Source organism: Schistocerca piceifrons, chromosome 5, assembly GCF_021461385.2.
Source record: "Schistocerca piceifrons isolate TAMUIC-IGC-003096 chromosome 5, iqSchPice1.1, whole genome shotgun sequence".
Lineage (NCBI taxonomy): Eukaryota > Metazoa > Arthropoda > Insecta > Orthoptera > Acrididae > Schistocerca > Schistocerca piceifrons.
The window spans coordinates 476,869,595-476,889,918 of NC_060142.1; the positions used below are offsets into that span (position 1 = coordinate 476,869,595).

The 20,324-nt window shown below is 40.6% G+C and overlaps 1 protein-coding gene across 3 annotated transcripts in view; it reads right to left on the minus strand.

The window, feature by feature from the left end:
* Nucleotides 1–20,324, minus strand: part of LOC124798240 (trafficking protein particle complex subunit 8) — a 280,719-nt gene that overhangs the window by 18,599 nt on the left and 241,796 nt on the right. For all 3 annotated transcript variants that reach the window (XM_047261556.1, XM_047261554.1, XM_047261557.1), the window contains one exon: nucleotides 11,209–11,486. In XM_047261556.1, the coding sequence (XP_047117512.1) occupies nucleotides 11,209–11,486 (278 nt within the window). The remainder of the gene's footprint in view (nucleotides 1–11,208; nucleotides 11,487–20,324) is intronic.

Here is a 20,324-nt window from a genome sequence, read left to right on the forward strand (position 1 = left end):
TCCCGACCTGGTACAGAAGCGAATAACCAGAGCCAATTCCTCATCCTCTCAAACCCAGAAACTCCCACAGAAGAACCACAAAAGTGCCCCACTTGTGACAGGATACTTTCCGGGACTGGATCAGACTCTGAATGTGGCTCTCCAGCAGGGATACGACTTCCTCAAATCCTGCCCTGAAATGAGATCCATCCTTCATGAAATCCTCCCCACTCCACCAAGAGTGTCTTTCCGCCGTCCACCTAACCTTCGTAACCTCTTAGTTCATCCCTATGAAATCCCCAAACCTTCTTCCCTACCCTCTGGCTCCTACCCTTGTAACCGCCCCCGGTGTAAAACCTGTCCCATGCACCCTCCCACCACCACCTAATCCAGTCCTGTAACCCGGAAGGCGTACACGATCAAAGGCAGAGCCACGTGTGAAAGCACCCACGTGATTTACCAACTGACCTGCCTACACTGTGACGCATTCTATGTGGGAATGACCAGCAACAAACTGTCCATTCGCATGAATGGACACAGGCAGACAGTGTTTGTTGGTAATGAGGATCACCCTGTGGCTAAACATGCCTTGGTGCACGGCCAGCACATCTTGGCACAGTGTTACACCGTCCGGGTTATCTGGATACTTCCCACTAACACCAACCCTTCTGAACTCCGGAGATGGGAACTTGCTCTTCAATATATCCTCTCTTCCCGTTATCCACCAGGCCTCAATCTCCGCTAATTTCAAGTTGCCGCCACTCATACCTCACCTGTCATTCAACAACATCTTTGCCTCTGCACTTCCGCCTCGACTGACATCTCTGCCCAAACTCTATGCCTTTTAATATGTCTGCTTGTGTCTGTATATGTGTGGATGGATGTGTGTGTGTGTGTGTGTGCGCGCGCGAGTGTATACCCGTCCTTTTTTCCCCCTAAGGTAAGTCTTTCCGCTCCCGGGATTGGAATGACTCCTTACCCTCTCCCTTAAAACCCACACTCTTTCGTCCTTCCCTCTTTCCTGACGAAGCAACCGTATATGTGTGTGTGTGTGTGTGTGTGTCTATATATATATATATATATATATGGGAAACATTCCACGTGGGAAAAATATATCTAAAAACAAGGATGATGTGACTTACCAAAGGAAGGCGCTGGCACGTCGATACACACACAAACAAACACACAAAATACTAGCTTTCGCAACCAACGGTTGCTTAGTCAGGAAAGAGGGAAGGAGAGGGAAAGACGAAAGGATTTGGGTTTTAAGGGAGAGGGTAAGGAGTCATTCCAATCCTGGGAGCGGAAAGACTTACCTTACGGGGAAAAAAGGACGGGTATAGACTCGCACACACACACACACACACACATATACACACACAAAGAGCGAAGGCATGTTTGCGGAGGGAATGTAAATAAAGCTTAATGGGGTCGTTGTGAGGGTGACATGGTATTAGAAGGTGGAAAGTGTGACATGAGGCTGAAATGAAAATGAAAATAAAAATATATGGGGAGAGATAAAGGTGAACTGGAAAGCAACTGGAGATCTGGTGTGAAAAAAGGCGAAAAAGTGTTGGTAAAAGCTGAGCTACGTTGATCCTGTGGTGAACTTGGGTTGGTAAACAACGATGTGCTCAAAGGTTAAGTGGTTGTGTTGCCTCCAATACAAGTTGAAGGGTGGAGAAATTCAGGAAAATTTCAAAAAAACTGCGTGCAAATGTATTAAAAGGAGTGGTTTTGTGGTGGCAGATTATGAAAATGAGGCTAACAATTGTCTGACGAAGAAATAATGACATTAAAACCTGTGGGAAGCGGCTAAAAATGATCAGTGATGTGGGAAAAAAAGCGAAAGTTATTAGAACTAGCCGAAATGGTTGTTTAATAGGTGAAATGAACTGTTTGTAAACTGGAAACAGTGGATTTTATAGCAGCGGTAGTGTTGAAAGCGGAAAAAAATTTTTGGTTATGGTTTGGAAGTGGGTTACGTATTATTGAGTATATATAGGTGGGATAAAATTCTACGGTAGATTACGGTAAAAAGGAGAAGGTGAATACAAAGTGAATCTACTTACAAAAACAGAAAGAGAAAATAAGATGACAGAAAAGATTTCGAAATGCAACAGTGACAATAACAAACGTAATTGTTGGGCTCAAATTAATGATATGAATATAATAGAGGGAAACATTACACGTGGGAAAAATATATCTAAAAACATAGAAGATGTGACTTACCAAACGAAAGCGCTGGCAGGTTGACAGACACATAAAGGGCGAAGGCATGTTTGCGGAGGGAATGTAAATAAAACTTAATGGGGTCGTCGTGAGGATGTTGTGAGGGTGTCATGCGCTCAGCCATTAGTTGTCGTCATAGCGATGTAAAAGGCTGTGCAGTGCAGTCATGTCAGCTGATAAATGACATGTGTTGTTTCACATGTGGCCCTGCCTTGAATTGTGTATATTTTGCCAGTAGCGGGGCTGGAGTAGTTGGTTGTAGGGGGATGCATGGGGCAGGTTTTGCAGCGGGGTTGGTTACAGGGGTAGGAACCGCTGGGTAGAGAAGGTGGTCTGGGAATATTGTAGGGTTTGACAAGGATATTACGGAGGTTGGGGGGGCGACGAAAGGCAACTCTGGGTGATGTTCCCACCCACAACCACCTACTCCAGCTCCACTACCTGCGTGTCTATCAACCTGCCAGCGCTTTCGTTTGGTAAATCACATCTTCTTTGTTTTTAGATATATTTTTCCCATGTGGAATGTTTCCCTCTATTATATTCACATATATATACCTTCATCTAACCTTCCGACTGCACCTGGCTGCCATACCCCGTCACCACCATGTCCCTGTATGCATGCTCCCACAAGCGGCACTTTCTGTCCCCCACCCCTACCCTTATTGTGCCCGCCTGTGACTCAGCATCTCCACTATATGGTGAGTTGCAATCTGTTCTTATCAAAATATTGCAGAAGTTTAATGGAATAGTATAGAACTAGTCTGATTTGTGGCACTATAATTTTTGATTTTATTTTTGATTTAAGTTTTTAACTGCAAATCTAGTCTGATGAACTGTGCTGGTCTCAGTCTTTAGTATTATCTCACTTAAGATAATTTGTTTAGCAGTGCTGTACAATTTTAGTTTAAAGTTTGTATCTCATGTGCGTGCCCCCCCCCCCCCCCCCCCCCCCTCCCCACACACACACACCAACTAATGACAAGAAGAGGAAGGACCTGAAAGTGATAAACTGTTTCTGGGGGGAGCTAAATGATAGTCTGAAAAGCATGCTACACTGACATGTGAAGACACTTATAGGTGATTATAGACTGGAAAGGCAAACTAGCATAAAGGAATGGCAGGGCAGTACCTAACACACAAGTGAATAAACAAAAAGAGGAATGTTTAGCTGTGCCGTGTTGAGAAAACAAAATGAGACTTATGAGAACAAACAGACTGAGTAAGAAAAAGACATGTACTAACAAAGAGATAGAGGGGCTGGCCAGTACTTACCTCAGCTCAGTACAGCCGATAGATACACAAAACGAAAACAGAAAATTTACATTCCTAGCTTTCCAAACTTTGTTGCTTCATCTGGGAGGATAGGAGGGGAAAAAAGGGAAGAAGGGAAATTGGATTCACTTACTCACAACCCAGGCTATGAAGCAACAGGGAAAGGTAAACAGGGAGGGTAATAAGGATGGAGGCATGGTTGTCAGAGGGAAGCCAAAGATATTCTACAGTATGTACTGTGCCAGCTTCAAACCAAAGAGGATGCATACAGAAGTAAAGACGTATATAGTATAAAGATAAACACAACTATGTAAGAAGAAAAGATGTGTGAATGGCTAAAGAGGAGAGGGAAAAAGGAGGAGACTGAAGAGTAAATGGGAGTGAGGTTGGTTAACGTAGGTTTAGTCCAGGGGGATGGCATGATGAAAGGATGTGTTGGAGTGCAAGTTCCCATCTCCGCAGTTCAGAGGGACTGGTGTTGGGTGGGAGAAGCCAAATGGCATGTACGGTGTAGCAGGTTCCTAGGTCCCTAGAATTATGCTGGAAGGCATGCTCTGCTACTAGGTATTGGACATCTCTGCTCTTAGGTATTGGACATCTCCTAGGCGGACAGTTCATCTGTGCCCGTTCATGCGCTCAGCCATTAGTTGTCGTCATAGCGATGTAAAAGGCTGTGCAGTGCAGTCATGTCAGCTGATAAATGACATGTGTTGTTTCACATGTGGCCCTGCCTTGAATTGTGTATGTTTTACCAGTAGCGGGGCTGGAGTAGTTGGTTGTAGGGGGATGCATGGGGCAGGTTTTTCAGCAGGGTTGGTTACAGGGGTAGGAACCGCTGGGTAGAGAAGGTGGTCTGGGAATATTGTAGGGTTTGACAAGGATATTACGGAGGTTGGGGGGGTGACGAAAGGCAACTCTGGGTGGTGTTCCCACCCACAACCACCTACTCCAGCTCCACTACTGGTAACACACACACAATTCAAGGCAGGGCAACATGTGAAACAACACATGTCATTTATCAGCTGACATGACTGCACTGCACAGACTTTTACATTGGTATGATGACAACTAATGGCTGAGCGCATGCACGGGCACAGACGAACTGTCTGCCTAGGAGATGTCCAATACCCAGTAGCAGAGCATGCTCTCCAGCATAATTGTAGGGACCTAGGAACCTGCTACACTGTACGTGTCATTTGGCTTCTCTCACACCCAACACCAGTCCCTCGGAACTGCAGAGATGGGAACTTGCATTCCAACACATCCTTTCATCCTGCCATCCCCCTGGACTGAACCTACGTTAACCAACCTCACTCCCATTTACTATTCAGTCTTCTCCTTTTTCCCCTCTCCTCTTTAGCCATTCACGCATCTTTTCTTCCTACATAGTTGTGTTTATCTTTATACTATATACCTCTTTACTTCTGTATGCATCCTCTTTGGTTTGAAGCTGGCACAGTACTTACAGTAGAATATCTTTGTATTAACAGAATCTTCCGTCGGTTCTTGGTAGAACAACATTATAATAATAAATGAAAAGCACCAGTTTGCTTTTGTTCTACAATATTATTTTTATTGCTAACCGGTTTTCGGCTTACAAGGCCATCTTCGGACATTTCTGAAGATGGCCTTGTAAGCCGAAAACCGGTTAGCAATTAAAATAATATTGTAGAACAAAAGCAAACTGGTGCTTTTCATTTATTATTAGAATATCTTTGGCTTCCCTCTGACAACCATGCCTCCATCCTTACTTCCCTCCCTGTTTACCTTCCCCTGTTGCTTCATAGCCTGGGTTGTGAGTAACTGAATCCACTTTCCCTTCTTCCCTTTTTCCGCTCTCTCCTCCCTGATGAAGGAACAAAGTTCCAAAAGCTAGGAATGTAAATTTTCTGTTCTGTTTTGTGTATCTGTCGGCTGTACTGAGCTGAGGTAAGTACTGGCTAGCCTCTCTATCTCTTTGTTAGTATTTGTTTCACATCTATAAATGAGATGTTTCACATCTATAAATGAGATTTTCCATTAATCATTAAGAAAAAGACAAGGGCAAACATATATACCAACATTGGTGAAATCCAAATTGAGCCATGTAACAGTCAGACAAAGACTAAAGACTCAAACTCCTGCGATTGTTAGTGGCAGTAGACAGAAAACATGCTTTGTTGGTGTTGCGAATCTTGGTGATTTTGAATGAAGTAAGCTCACACTGCAGTGTTGTTCTTCGGCACACCAGTGTAGAAGTGTGCTCAGAAATAATGTAAGTGACAGATCTGTGAAATATGCACATTTATTTACACAGCAAAGGTGACTTCGGAATTTTCCTTTGTGTGAGATTGCGTGTACAAGATTCGTGTGCCGATTTGAAGTTCTAGATCAGCATATTTTACAGTTTGCACTGGTTCTGCATAATCTTTCACTGATTGTATCAGTACCCATTTATATTGTGATATAGCATGAAATTCTGGTCATTTGCGCATGTCATGACAAACTCTAAGTGTTCTTGTCAATTGTAAGCTTAAGGTTAAGATTAAATGTGCTCTTTTAAATTGTTTGAGAACAGTAGGCCTATCCACAAAAAACTGTTCTCAAATTTCATTGTATAATTATGTGAGAAACATGTTATTTTTTAGAATTTTCAGATGCTTACAAAACTATATTTTTGTAAGTTACCGGTATGCGTGTTTTGGATATGTAACTTGCTTTGCACTCAATCAACATTTGTGGTTCACAGTTACTGCCAAAGAATACATCACCCCTGAATTCCATCATATATCATTGCAAATAAATGAGCATTTTTGAGTATTTTTTGAAGATACCACACTCTACAAGTAATTTTGTAGTATCTCAGCATTTGTGATTTAGTAACTGTAACAGATATTCTACCTAACATATTGTGTTACATCTAGTTTTCCCTTAAAGAGTAGCAGTGCTGCACATAACCTACAGTTATCATAAATTTACTCTGTTTTCACCATACATTGGAACTGCCAACAACTAATAGACCCTTACCCTATTGCATTTGCCTCCTCTTGGCACTAGATAAAACATGTTCCACCAAAACATGTGAAGCGAGTCCCACTGGGTCAGTTTGAGTGAAAGACAGCACCTCAAACTTGTTGCTTAGGGGAAACCCTAATTAACCTCAAAACATGTTAGGAAATCAGCAATTTTTACTACAGTTTTATGTGTTGCCTTTATAGAAATCTCATTTTGTATATTTGCATAAGGTATTAGCAATTTTTTAGCTCAACAGATTAAAAGATAATCAGCACACTTAAAGTTGTTTGTTCATTGCCCTGTAAAACACTGCATCAGCCAAAATGCAGCCCCACTGTGAATGCTGCTCTCTAACATGGTTGATATTCATAAGCAGTCCGAAATCGCCCTGACTACTGTCAAATGATTGGCAGCTGCTGCGAATCAGTGTGTTGGATGAGCTCCTGAGAGTCATGTACCTGTGATACCAGTATAAGAGGTACCTTAAGTGTCATACTCTCCTGTGGATCCTGTCACGTCTGCAGAATGTACAAGATCTGTCATTATTTGCCCACTTCATTGTGAGTGGCGTGGCAATGGTAGATATAGGAATCCTGTACAGGGTGGATGGGGTCAGGGAGGACTCAGGATGTTTTACTGACCCCCCTAACCAACAAGTCTGAGGTGCTGTCTTTCAATGAAACTGACCCAGTGGGACTCACTTCATCTGTTTTGGGGGAACACATTTTATCCGGTGTCAAGAGGTGGCAAATGCAAAAGGGCACAAGTCTATTAATCGCTGGCAGTTCAAATGTATGGTGAATAATGGTACCCCTAAGGGAAATGGCAGCAAGGGACAAACAAGGACACCAGATGCACTCAGTGTGTATGCCTGGAGACCTCATTCATGTTTAAGAGGCTATTCTAGCAGCCACTGAGGGAACAGGTTGCAACCAGCTGCAGATTGTGGCATGGATTGGAAAATGATGCCTGTCTTCTGGGCTCTGAGTGCATACTTGGATCACTCCTGTCTCTGGCAAAGAAGGTTGAGAAGACCAGCCTTGTGCATGGCATTTCAACAAAGCTCACACTTTGCAGTATTGTCCTAAGAACTAATCCTGGGCTCGTGGTTCTGAATCGAATATAAGGACTGAAGGAATGTTTGTGTGATAAGCTAGGCTGTGACTTCCTGGACTTGTGCCATAGGGTTTCATTACACATAAAAGATTAAAGATTACTACTCAGGTAGCTGAGCGTGGTGTGCACACGAGTTTTTTTTTTTGCTTAGGTGACTCTCCAGCCAATGTAGATAACGGTAGCTGTAGGAAACCCAGATGTATCACTGTAAGGTTGAAATAAATGCCTTCCACAGCTTTCACAAAATTCTAATGGTAACTCTCGAAGCATTTGCAACAAAGTGCCAGAGTTTGAAGCACTCATGAAAAGCAGTGAAGCTCACATAATACTAGGTACAGGAAGCTGGTTGAAACCTGAAATTTATAGCAAGGAGATTTTTGGGGAAAATTTAAGTGTGTATCGAAAGGATAGGCAAACAGGAAGTGCAGTTGAGGTATTTGTTACAGTAGAAAAAAAATTCAAATCCTCTGAGATAGAAATTAAAGCTGCATGTGAGATTGTTTGGGCAAGACTCAGAATCACAGATGAACATAACACGATAATTGGATCCTTCTACTGCCCACGAGCCTCATTTCCCAATGTAACTAAAAACTTTAGAGAAAACCTTAGTTCACTTGTATGTACGTTCCCCAGCATACTTTAGTCATCCAACAATTAACTGTGAAAATTACAGTTTTGTTAGTGGTGGGATAATAATACATCTTGTAAAACATTACTAAATCCCTTCTTTGAAAACAAAAGGCTTCGTAGCCAGGCAAAGGGACTGTCACCAATTATGGTCAACACAGTGTTGAATCAAGTTATCAGACAATGGACAGCAATAAACGAGGAAATAGAAATAAAAAAGATTTACATGAGGGGAAAAAAATAAAAAACAAACAACAGGGGAAAAAGGCGCTGCCTTCCCTTTGTGAGCAACACCCAACACTGCAATAGTGATGCAAAAGAAGATACACAACCCTACAACTTAAGCAAAATTTCCAGAAGGATGGGAATGAAAATCAACTACAACAAGGTCAACAGACTGAATACCACTCTGCATCAGAATCACCAGAAAACAAAAATAAAAGGTAGATCAATACGAATATGTGGGAGACTTGATAAAACAAATGAACAATAGTAATCATGGAATAATAGGGAGGGTGACGAAAATGAAGTCAGCCATTTATATGGCCAGAGATAGAGTACAAAGAACATACATAAATACACAATGACCACACACTACAAGGCAACAATGAGGACTGTAGTACTATAGACGGCAGAGACAATAACACTAGGAAGACATTAGGCAGAACAACTACAAGAAGAAGAGAGAAAAGTACCGATATAAATATTGGGTCCTGAAAGAGACAGTGTAAGATGATTGTGAAACTCTAAGAAAGACATGTATAGGGACATGAGGGCAATATCGGGAGAAATCAGACTGAAAAGACAAGATTTATGGGACGTGTGATAAGAATGAATACGGATAAAATGACCAAAATAGTATGGGAAACAGTGAGTAAAACAAGGTGAAAGACAGGAACCAAGTGGGGTGTAGATCTCTAGGAGGACTGTTCTGAACTGGGGATCAAGGTGGAAGTACACATCAACTAGTACACCAGAGGTCAAACACAGAGAAGAACACATCAAAATGATACACATTCACCAGTGGAGAAGACAATAGAAGAAAATACTGAAGACATTAGAAGAAGAATGTGAGAAAAGAGCATAAAAGATGAAGAGGCTCTGGGAGGAGGCACAGGAGCAAATGCTATCTCAAAGGACTACCCAAGGTCCTTTGGAGGCCATAACAAAAGAAGACGAAGAAACTGTTGCAATCCTGCTTCAAGCTATTCATGATCATTCCAGCTAAATTTGCTCAAGTAAATAAAAAAGAAATATGCTAGTCCAAATGAAATCAAATAAATAAATAAAGCTGCTCCACTCTCAGTTGCACTAGGTGGCTGGTATTTATCTGCCATTGCTGGCTTAGTGTTTATTTGACTACAAAGGTATTTTTCAAAAATATCATAATATCCCACCTTCCAGAACCACACGTCAACTATTCTGCTGGAGAGCTGTTTCTCCAATACAGTTTATTATCTACATGGTATTACGGTACTTCTAGTGTATCTGATTTAATAGTCAAGGTTGCCACCACAGAAAATTCTTGTCTAATGTTACAGCCACGGACAGTTGCCTAGCTTTGACTCTTCAGCTGTAACCATTATCTTCAACTAATTTAATTAGTAACTGCATTAACTAGTAGCTGCGTTCTTTAACATAACAGACATTAAATGGGGCAAGTTAGTTTAAGCACATGCATTTTTGTATGCTTGTCACTGCTTGGGTGTCATTTTATAGTTGTAGCTCCATAATGATGCACCTATGATCTATGATTATTTTTGCTCAATTTGATGACCCCTAACTTGCTCCAACTATTATTAGGTTGTTTCTCTTCACCTGTACGCATGCATTTACATACCTCCAGGCTTAGTTTGAGAAGGATGGGGCAGGCAGTCTGCCATAGCCTCCAGCAATTTAGATACAACAAAAAATCAAAAGCAATATGGACAGATGGAGATTAGAATGTCCACCCTCCTGACTACAAGGTCAGTTTGTCTGAAATGGCACAACCTCATTCAGTCAGTTCCTAGAGTAAAGTACTGTTTTGTTTTCACATTCTTGCAAAGAAGTTATTTAACAATGCGAAAAACTAGTGCAATGCTGTTCATTCTTTTCTCAAGAACCATCACTACACACTATATTAAGTCCTGGTTTTGATATTTTGGATAAACAACTTATAGCTATTTTAAATTTTGTATTTCAGACAATCATTTGAAAATGGATACACAGACAAAAATATGCAGTGCCTATGCAAAATGAAAAAATGAACGTATTTTTTAATCCAAACAGTCACAGTTTGTGCAACAAAACGTTATCATTTTTGAAAAAAATAGGTATTACTGAGGAACTGTACATCACTGAGGGAATGGGGAATCTGAAGTCAAAATGTGGCAGAAAAAATTGAGAATGTGTGTGACAAAAGAATCATTATTCCAAAAGCACTAGTCCAGCAAGGTACGCACGAGAGCATCTGTAAACTTTGTAAAGTATGAGAGAGGAACTGTCAGAATTGATGCTGTGATGGTAGATCAGGAGCTATGCCTTGGCATTGCCTCAGAAAGTTATGGTTCAGCATTCCAAATTCCAAATCCCAGCCCACCATACAGCTGTAATCTGTTTGGAACGCTCAGCCCAGTGCACATACTACTAAGACTGGAAGATGCATTCTGGAAGAACCAGTTACTATCAGATGTGAAAACTAACAGCTGCAGTTGTCTTCACAAGTACATAAATGTAAAAAAATTTGATGAACAGAAGCAAAAGTAGGTCCATACCGTGGATAGAAAAAAAGCCAGAGAGTGAGGTAAGGTGTCAAAAGTAATCAACAGAGTAGAATTTGAAAGCACAAACTAAATATACTAAACTGCACTATAGTGTAATTATGTATACTACTATGTGAATGAAGATCTCTCTTCCTGAAACTCATGTACTCTACTTTTTTACTCTCTAGGCACAAAACAAATGAAATTGCAAAACATAAAGCACAATCGGTGACTTTTAGCTTACCTCGATACACTAAAGTCGTGGCACACCCTAGGCAAATGCCGAATGTTATGTATGACTAGCCTCTGGAGAACATCGAGAGTGGGGTACTTTTCACTAGTGACACTCTTGTAAGATGAGTCATCTGGCCCAAATATCCTAAGTGGACCTTCAATCTCTGATGGTACTGGTACTTTAGCATCATCTGCTGAGGAAACAGACAACACTGCAATTTTATCCAGTATTAAATGGTGCTGTCCTAGGGCCATCCTTTTTGTTCCTTTCCCATTCCTAATCTCCGTCTGTAATAAAGAGCAAAATAATTTAGCCACACACTACGTTCTCTTGTGATAGCATAAATAATTAAAAGAAGTACAGAATGTTGACAGATAAGACTTATAACACAACAACTACAGGTACACAGATACTGGAAGCTATGGATATATTGGACATCTACAAAGTAGCAGATCATAAATTTTGTGACATGTTCGATTTCTCTCAACTGTACATTTCAGTGGCCATCTCTCAACTGTGGATTTCACAGGTAACTGTTCATTTAAAATACTGACACATTTCCTTATCAGTCCTTTTTTTAATGCTCTTTCAAGGACCCCTTGCTTCAAAAGCTCAACATTCAGCTCCCAATTTTCTGAGCAGCTACAGCTAATTTTTGTAACTATAATCTATATTCACCTTATTACATTATTATAAAGTTATAACAGATTTTACGCTTCCGTTGCCAATGGAAAAGGAAAAGCGTACAGAAAAAAGTTGTGCAGAATAACAGCAACTGATATTACAGATGGACCACGTCCACGTCTACGTCTACACAATTGCTCTGCTACTCACAATAAAGCGTTTTGGCCTTGTTCTGCAATTGAAACTGATCACTAGATTAAGTTTAGTACAGTCAGCACAACATGAAAGGACAACAGAGTAGTGCATTTTTTTCATGTCCACTTGTTTTCATAGTTACAGTCTTAGCACCTTTTGTGGCAACAGTTCTGTCACTCTGCACATCAAATGTCAAAGGAGTTTTGTCTATACTCACTATTTGGCTTAGTTCCAAACTGGTTTTCTTTCGTTGTTGAATAACAAAGTGACGGAAAGATAATATTCTCTCTTCATATTCTTGAAGTTATTTTCTGAGATATTTTGGTTTGGTTTGCATGCCAAGACCATGATGCTTCATAAACCTGTAGCACCCACCAACTCTCCCCTTAAAGTCTGTAGCACTAGTTTACGACATGTATTTGAATCATTTTTGTATTAATTCCAAATCCATTTTGATGGTGTCCTTGATTCCATGTTCTTCTGCACATGCTATTACTTTTAATTTATAGCCTGCATCATATGAATACTTTTTATTTTTTTTCCATTTTCAAAACTAGCTACCAACAAAAATACTGTACTGATACCGAAAACAAAACTTAATTTCAATTCAAGTTCACTGGCACTGTAGACTGAAATGACGCATAACACACCAAAGACTAGACGGTGTTAGCTAGCTTGTGAATCCCACAACTTATGTTAATTGCATCAGTGCACTGCTGCTGCCAGTTGAATCCAATGTTTCCAGCTAGAGATAGGTTTACTGCAGCATAGAATATATGGCCATTTTTTTCTCGAAGAAAAAAGTACTTCTTACAGTCCGTAAAATATGGGATGTATGACTCTGGGCCCACTTGTTTCACACAATGTCCACAGGATTGCACTGAAGCACCTAACAGAGAGTAATGAAATCTTTGAAGACATGCTTCAGTTGGTAGTTACACATCATTCCAACATTCGGTGGGCATCTCCTCCACACCTTTTCCACAAGACAAGTGTGGCAACCCTTTGGTGATTACTGCCGATTGCTTGCTAGTACTGTCCTGGATGGGTATCCTGTGCCTAATATCAAAGACGTCACATGTGCTTTGACAAGTGTAAATGTTTTCACTGCTCTTTACTACCACAAGGCTTATATCAAATTCTGGCAGCACCTACTGATATACCAAAAACACCTTCTGGTCTTTTTGAATTCTTGTTCATGCCATTCAGACTCAAAAATTCTGGTCAAACTTGGCAATATTTCATTGACAAAATTTTTCAGGAACTGGCATTTTGTTCCATATATTTGGATGATATCCTGGTATTCTCCTCCAACACTCAGTTACAAGACAAGCAAGTTCACAAAGTATGACAGAAATATAGAGCCACGGCACTCGGTGTCACTGTTAAAAGTGAAACAGCTTTCCTCAACTTTGGCCATAGGATCTCAGCTGATTTTATCTGCCAGTTACCAGGGAAGTTAGCTGTTTTACATTACCTTCCGAAGCCAAAGAATTACCAACAACTGAGATTTTTCTGGGGATGGCGACTTTGTTTCTATCGCTGTCACCTTTGGGCAACAACTTCCATTCAAGCACCTCAATGAAAGCAATTTTCAGCCATAACACCATGGGCAAATGAGTATTCAAGTGGACTCCAGAAATGGACAAGGCTTTCCATGATCTACAAGGGAGCCTTGCAGAGGCAGTGCTGCTCATCCAAGCTGTACAATTTATATTGTTGTAGAGGTCAGCCAAAGTGCAACTGGTGCAGTCTTGCACCAGAAAGTTGACAAATTACAGCCAGGGCAAAGACAATGGAGTGCTTACGATAGAGAACTGTTGGTAACATACGAGAGCATGAGGCACATTTGCCCTCAAATCGAAGCCTGGCCAGTGATGACCTATACAGACCACATGCCAATTGTGCCGGACTTTCAAAATGTCAGTGATAAATGTTTCTCTCAACAGTACTGGCACATAGAATTTATCAGACAATTTACCATGGATGTATGCCATATTAAAGGTGCAGAAAACAGTCACTGACTACTTTTCTCACATTTGCACTTTGATAGATGTTTTGAACTACAACACTCTCACCATGGCCCCAGTGAAATTATCCTTTCATGCAACTGAGACTGAAGGAAGTTGAGGTGCCAGGTGGCAAATCTAAAATATGCTGTGATGTCTCACAAACAAAGCAAGGGCCCTAAATTTCACCATAGTTTTACAATGTGGCATTCGCCAGTGTTCACAAAGCATCACATTCAGAGACGAAAGCCATGACTAAATTATTAACAAACCATTTAATGAGGCTATCAATAAAAAATGATGCTCAGCCCTTTGCTCATGCGTGCCTTCACTGCAGCACTGCAAGGTGGAATGCCACATTCATGCAGATATCAGGTATTTCCCTGTGTCTCCAGTGAGATTTAGTCACATACATATCGATCTTGTTGAAACTATACCGCCTTCAGAAGGTTAAAGTACCTATTTATGGCAACTACTGGATTCACTAGATGGGCAGAAACTGTAGCAATCATTGATATATCACTGAGACTACTGAAAACACTTTCACCACAAATTGGTTAGCGCACTTTAGCTGTCCTCTCTGCGTGGTTCCCAATGCCACCACACTAGAAGTTGCCATTCTGGCAGCAATTGAATTTTTGAAAGATGGCATAGAACTTTTAATGTCACTCTTATGTCACCAACAGAAGTAGATGAAAGTTCTTCCTTTGCTCCTATTATGATTAGACAGCTTATAAATCTGATACCAGTGCACTATTGGCTGAAATAGCACATGGGGAGCCACTAAAGATTCCGGGATTGGAACTATCATTATTGGTACAACAATTCAGGAACTGTTGCAAAGTCATCTACTTCATGACACAGCAAACACCTGTTTTTTGTACAAAAACATTTGATGGACTGTTCCCATGTCATGCTCCACATGGATTTAATTCAAGCCCCTTTTCAGCCACCATACATAGGACTTTCCAAGTGTCGTGAATTCGGGACCACATGTTATGTATCTGCCGAGGCACTGAAACCAGTGTGGTACTGTCACTACCTTTGGGCAGCACACCGAAAACCACAGTTACATACCACCCTGACACGCCCAAGCAGATCTCAACTATAGGGTCAATGCCATGTCACCCACCCTTAGCCACACTATGACTGCACCAGAACCACAATCAACTGTCCACACAAAGAGAAAGTGAGAGGGTTCAGTGGGTGGTGAAACTGTAATAAATCTTGTTGTATCTCGCCTTTAAGTATATTCCTTATTATTGCTATTCTTTTCTACACACTTGAAATGATTATCCACAGGATTACATAACAGTCTGCATTTATTATGTGAACTTACACAACATACTGTATATGTGGATAGTTCAATATCAATTCTAATACTAAAATAAACTCTAAGCATTTTTGTATGAGTTACATAAGGGAGGATCAGAACGTAATGCACAGTAACTGCCCTCCTTCTATGAACTGGGCATATTGAAACTGGTACCACAATGAAAGAAATGTATTGAGAATGGGGTGACCACGCAGAAAAGTACGTGAAAGATGTAACTTCATTTGTGATTTTTTTGTTTTCTCACCTATTAAACTTTTAGGTATTAAAATTATAGTGTAATACTTTTGATCTTCCCTCGTATTATAAACATTCTATCATATATAGCTCCTTGACAGATTAAACCTCTTATTCTGAGGTCCAACCTATGACATCCACACAAAGTTGGAGGCTCTTAGCCACACTTGCTGTGACATAATGGGCACCTGCTGACTAACCTCAAATGCTGCAAGCCTCCCAAGGAGTACCTCAGACAGATATTAATACAACACAAACTGTACACTGATCAGCCAGAACATTACTACCACCAACCTACTATCGATATAAAACCATCCAGGCAATAGCAGTGCCACTTGGTGAGAAATGACTGCTAGTAAGACACACATACAGTGCATGTGATATCAGTGAGCATGCTGCTGTGCATAGAATGGGGAATGCATGTGATCTATCAGAGTTTGACCGAGGGCAGATTGTGATGGCTCACAGGTTGGGCATCAGCATTTCAGAAACTGCTTGACTTTTTGAGTGGACGAGGAGTGCTGTGGTAAGCATCTTCAAAACATGGTGAAACCAAGGTTAAACCATGTCCAGGCATCCTGAGGTTGGGTGGCAACCCCTCATTACAGATGTCGGATATTAAAGGCTCGGTACACTGGTAAAACAGGACATGTGCTGAACTGTGCTGGCACTAACATCACACTTTAATGATCAGTAGAGTATGTGTGTGTCTGTGCACATAGTGCACACTCCTAACAATAGGCCTCCACAGCCAACAACCCAGGCATGTACCAATGTTAATACCATGACACTGGCAACTATGACTGAAATGGGCACGTGACCATCTGCACTGGACATTGGCGCAGTGGCAGAGCATTGCATGGTCTGATGAATCCTGATACCTTCATGATCATGCTGGTCAGATGGAGCAAATCTGTCGTCTTCTAGGGGAACAGCTGCTTGACACATATAATGTGGGATAAGGACAAGCTGGTGGCAGTTCCATTATGTTCTGGGCAGTATTCACAAGGGCATCCAAGTGTCCAGTGGAGCTCGTTCAAGGCACCATGTTGGCCAAACGTGTTGTAAACTGATTGCAGATCACTGATACCCCTTCATGATGATCCTGTTTCCCCAACAGCAGTGGCATTTTTCAACAAGATAATGCGCCATGTCACAAGACCAAGGGTGTGATGGAGTGGTTCGAGGAACACACTGGTGAGTTCCAATTGATGGGCTGGCCCCACAAGTCAACAGATGTGAACCCTGTCGAATACATCTCAGATTGAACATGACATTAGAGCTCATAAGGTGACTTGTGTGTGCAGATGTGCCATATCCCTCCACTGATCAACCAAGGCCTCATTGCTTCCATGCCATGATGCTTGCCAGTGTTTATATACATCAAAGGTGGACATACCAGCTATTAGGTAGGTGGTCATGATGTTCTGGTTGATCAGTATATGCAAAACATGGACTTATGTTCCACAATATTATTAATAAACTGCACAATTAGTCATTTATGCAAGATGACAAGGGTAAAAAATCTTTGGAAAATCCAGGATGGAATGATGACACTATTATGAAAAGGCTAGTTGCTAACCACCAAATAGCGGAGATTCTGAGTTGCAGATAGCCACAACAAAAACGCTGATGACAGTCTTTTTTGTTTTGCCTATCTGCAATTCAGCATCTCTGCTATAAGGTGAGTAGGAACTATCCTTTTGATAATATTGTACATGAAACTTGCACTTCTGACATTTAAAAAGAGAAAAAACCTGAACATAATTATGCAAAATTCTATGCTCTCACATATTCTGACCCATATAAATGAAAAAAAAAAGCATGTTACTGCTTCATAAATAATTTAACCTGAATACACGTACACGAAGTACCTTAAACAAATTTCTTTAAACATCCTGTCTTGTTAATTATATTTGGTTTTTAGAAGCTACACATTTTCACTACATAAGTAAAGTATACATATTTCCTTTTTATATCATTGTTTCTCCTTCTTCATTCCCATTTTTTTTTCTAAAAAAAATCATAACCATGTAAGTTTCAACAAAACAGTTCTGTTAACTGAATTACTGTGGTTAACATTGAAACTGCTGTAATAAAACATGTATGTACATATTCATCCGTTTAGTACTCCTGAAGTTTCATCATTAAAGCAGCTGAAAAACGCTCATGTCAGAGTACAAAAAATGCAAATCTGTTCCTCTTTAAAAGATTCTGACAGAAAATTGGGAAACCACCTGAATCAATCTTCATTCTGCCTTCATCATCAAAAATTTTGGTGTGTGGACGTACTTTTGTTCTTTTAACACAAGAATGTTCTAAATCTTTTCACCAGCTCTCTCCTTGTAGTGAAGCCTTCGTGCTCAGCATCTCCCTCCCACTGTGTACTTTTTTTCCTGTTGACACTCTCACCCTCCCCCCCCCCCCCCCCCCCCCTCTCTCTCTCTCTCTCTCTCTCTCTCTCTCTCTCTCTCTCTCTCTCTCTCTCACACACACACACACACACACAAACTGGCATTGTCTCCTCTCTCTTCCACCATCATTGTCTTTCTACTACTCTTTTTCAGTACAAAAAGTGTGAATATGTTTGCATGGTAAAATTTTTGTTGAGGAAGGAGGAATGAGGCAGCTGGTTCCTCACTTTTCTGTCAGAATCTTTTAAAGAGGAGCATATTCCCTTTTTTCTGCTCTGAAAGGAGCATTGTTCAGCTGGTTTCCTCCTTTTCCCTGTACGCCAGGGTGTGCTGCTTATATAAAACGAATTCTGTAGGTCAGTACAGTTTTGACAGTTTATTTCTATATTTCAACACATTTAAAAACTTTAATTGGATAGATAAAAAATCTGCTCACCAAGTGGCGGCAGAACACACACACACAAAAGACTGTTGTGATTGGCAAGCTTTCGGAGCCAGTCGCTCCTCCTTCAGGCACAAGGGTTGAAGGGGAAGGAAGAAGGGTGAAGGAAAAGGACTGGAGAGGTCTAGGAAAAGGGGTAGATTTTGGGAAAGCCACCCAGAACTGCAAGTCATCCCTTATGGTAAGTCTCCCCTGCCCCGTGGTTTTGGATGACTTTCCTGAAATCTACCCCTTTTCCTAGACCTCTGCCATTTCGTCCTTCCCCTTCAACCCTTCTGCCGGAAGAAGGGGCCACTGGCTCCAAAAGCTTGCCAATCACAACAGTCTTTTGTGTTCTGCTGCCGCTTCATGAGTAGATTTTGTAGATTTTTTATCTTCTATACAATTAAATAACTTTATCAATAATTGATTGTTTTCATTGTTGCATTTAAATACTTTGACACACATAAACAACAAATAAGTATCCACAATATAAAGCTAACACAAAATCGACTCTCATTCAACCCAAGTTAACTGAACACTACATTAAAATGCACAACATTTTTAGACTATGCCTATAGTATACCAAAAAATGCAGAGTTGGATTTGCAAGTACAAATTCATAAGACAAAAATTATTTTTTGTAAGGTGCTTATGCTGCCAGGTGGCAACATCAAATAATTTCCAGGTCATGAAAGTGTGTGTAGGTGTGAAGTCCCTATTATACAGAGACAGGGCTTCACAAAATTCTATTTCTGAAAAAACTGCAACTAAAAACATTGTTTGGTGACCTCAGAACCCTTTTGATGACCCCAGAACTCTGGCCATGTGTTAAACATGTTGGTTAAAACTCCATTTTCACCCCAGACCATATATTACATGCTAATTTTACATATATAAGTACAGAAACTTCAAAACTGTGGCTCTTTGTAATGGATAATTATATCAAAAAAATTTCATGGCTTCCTGGGATCATCATCTAAAGAACATACAGTAACAAATTTGACAATTTGCCATGAATGGATGATATAGAAGTGGCCATCCCCACAATTGGTACTTTTGGTACGCAAAAATCATGGTTTTTCAGGGTTTTCTTAGAACAGTCTCTGAAAAATGGTGCTTTTATAAGCCACTTACGGCCCACCCTAGTACACACATAATGCAAAGGATTTGCTCTGTTTGCCTGTGCTGGAGGAAATGTGCCATGTTTAAATTTTCATTCTGTATGCCTGCTTTTCCGATAGATGTACAAATAGTCATTAGGCTGAGGTGGTCAACTGATCACAGAGATAAGGGATGTCAACTGTTTCGGACAGCCCTCCGCCTAATGAAAATTTGTATATCTATCAGAAGAATGGGCATACAGTAGCTGTACTGCAGTACAGGATGAAAATTTAAACGTAGCACATTTCCTCCAGCCCAGGCAAATTGAACAAATCTTTTGCATTAGGTATGTACTAGGGTGGGCCTTAGGTGACTTATAAAACGCACCATTTCTTCATGGGTGGTTCTCAGAAAACCCTGAAAAACCACGATTTTTGGGTACCAAAAGTACCAATTGTGGGTACTTTTTTGCACTTGGCTTTTTGAAACATATTGGTTCTGTGTATTGTAATGCACAGACCGATCTTAAAAAATATTATTGTAACAAGGTCTTCCTTTGAGTCCCTTGTCACATTTATATGTGGGAAGTTACTTGAGTGTTCCTTCAATCCTACTTGTTAACTAAAATATGATAAGGTCTGATTGGATGTTAGCACTTTTGACTTAAAATTAAGTCCTTTTTAGTTGAGTTGGGTAACTAATTAATTTAACTAGTTAATCTAAGCTAAGTTACCTCCTTGATACAAACATATACCAATTAACATTACTACCACCCAGTATAAACCCTC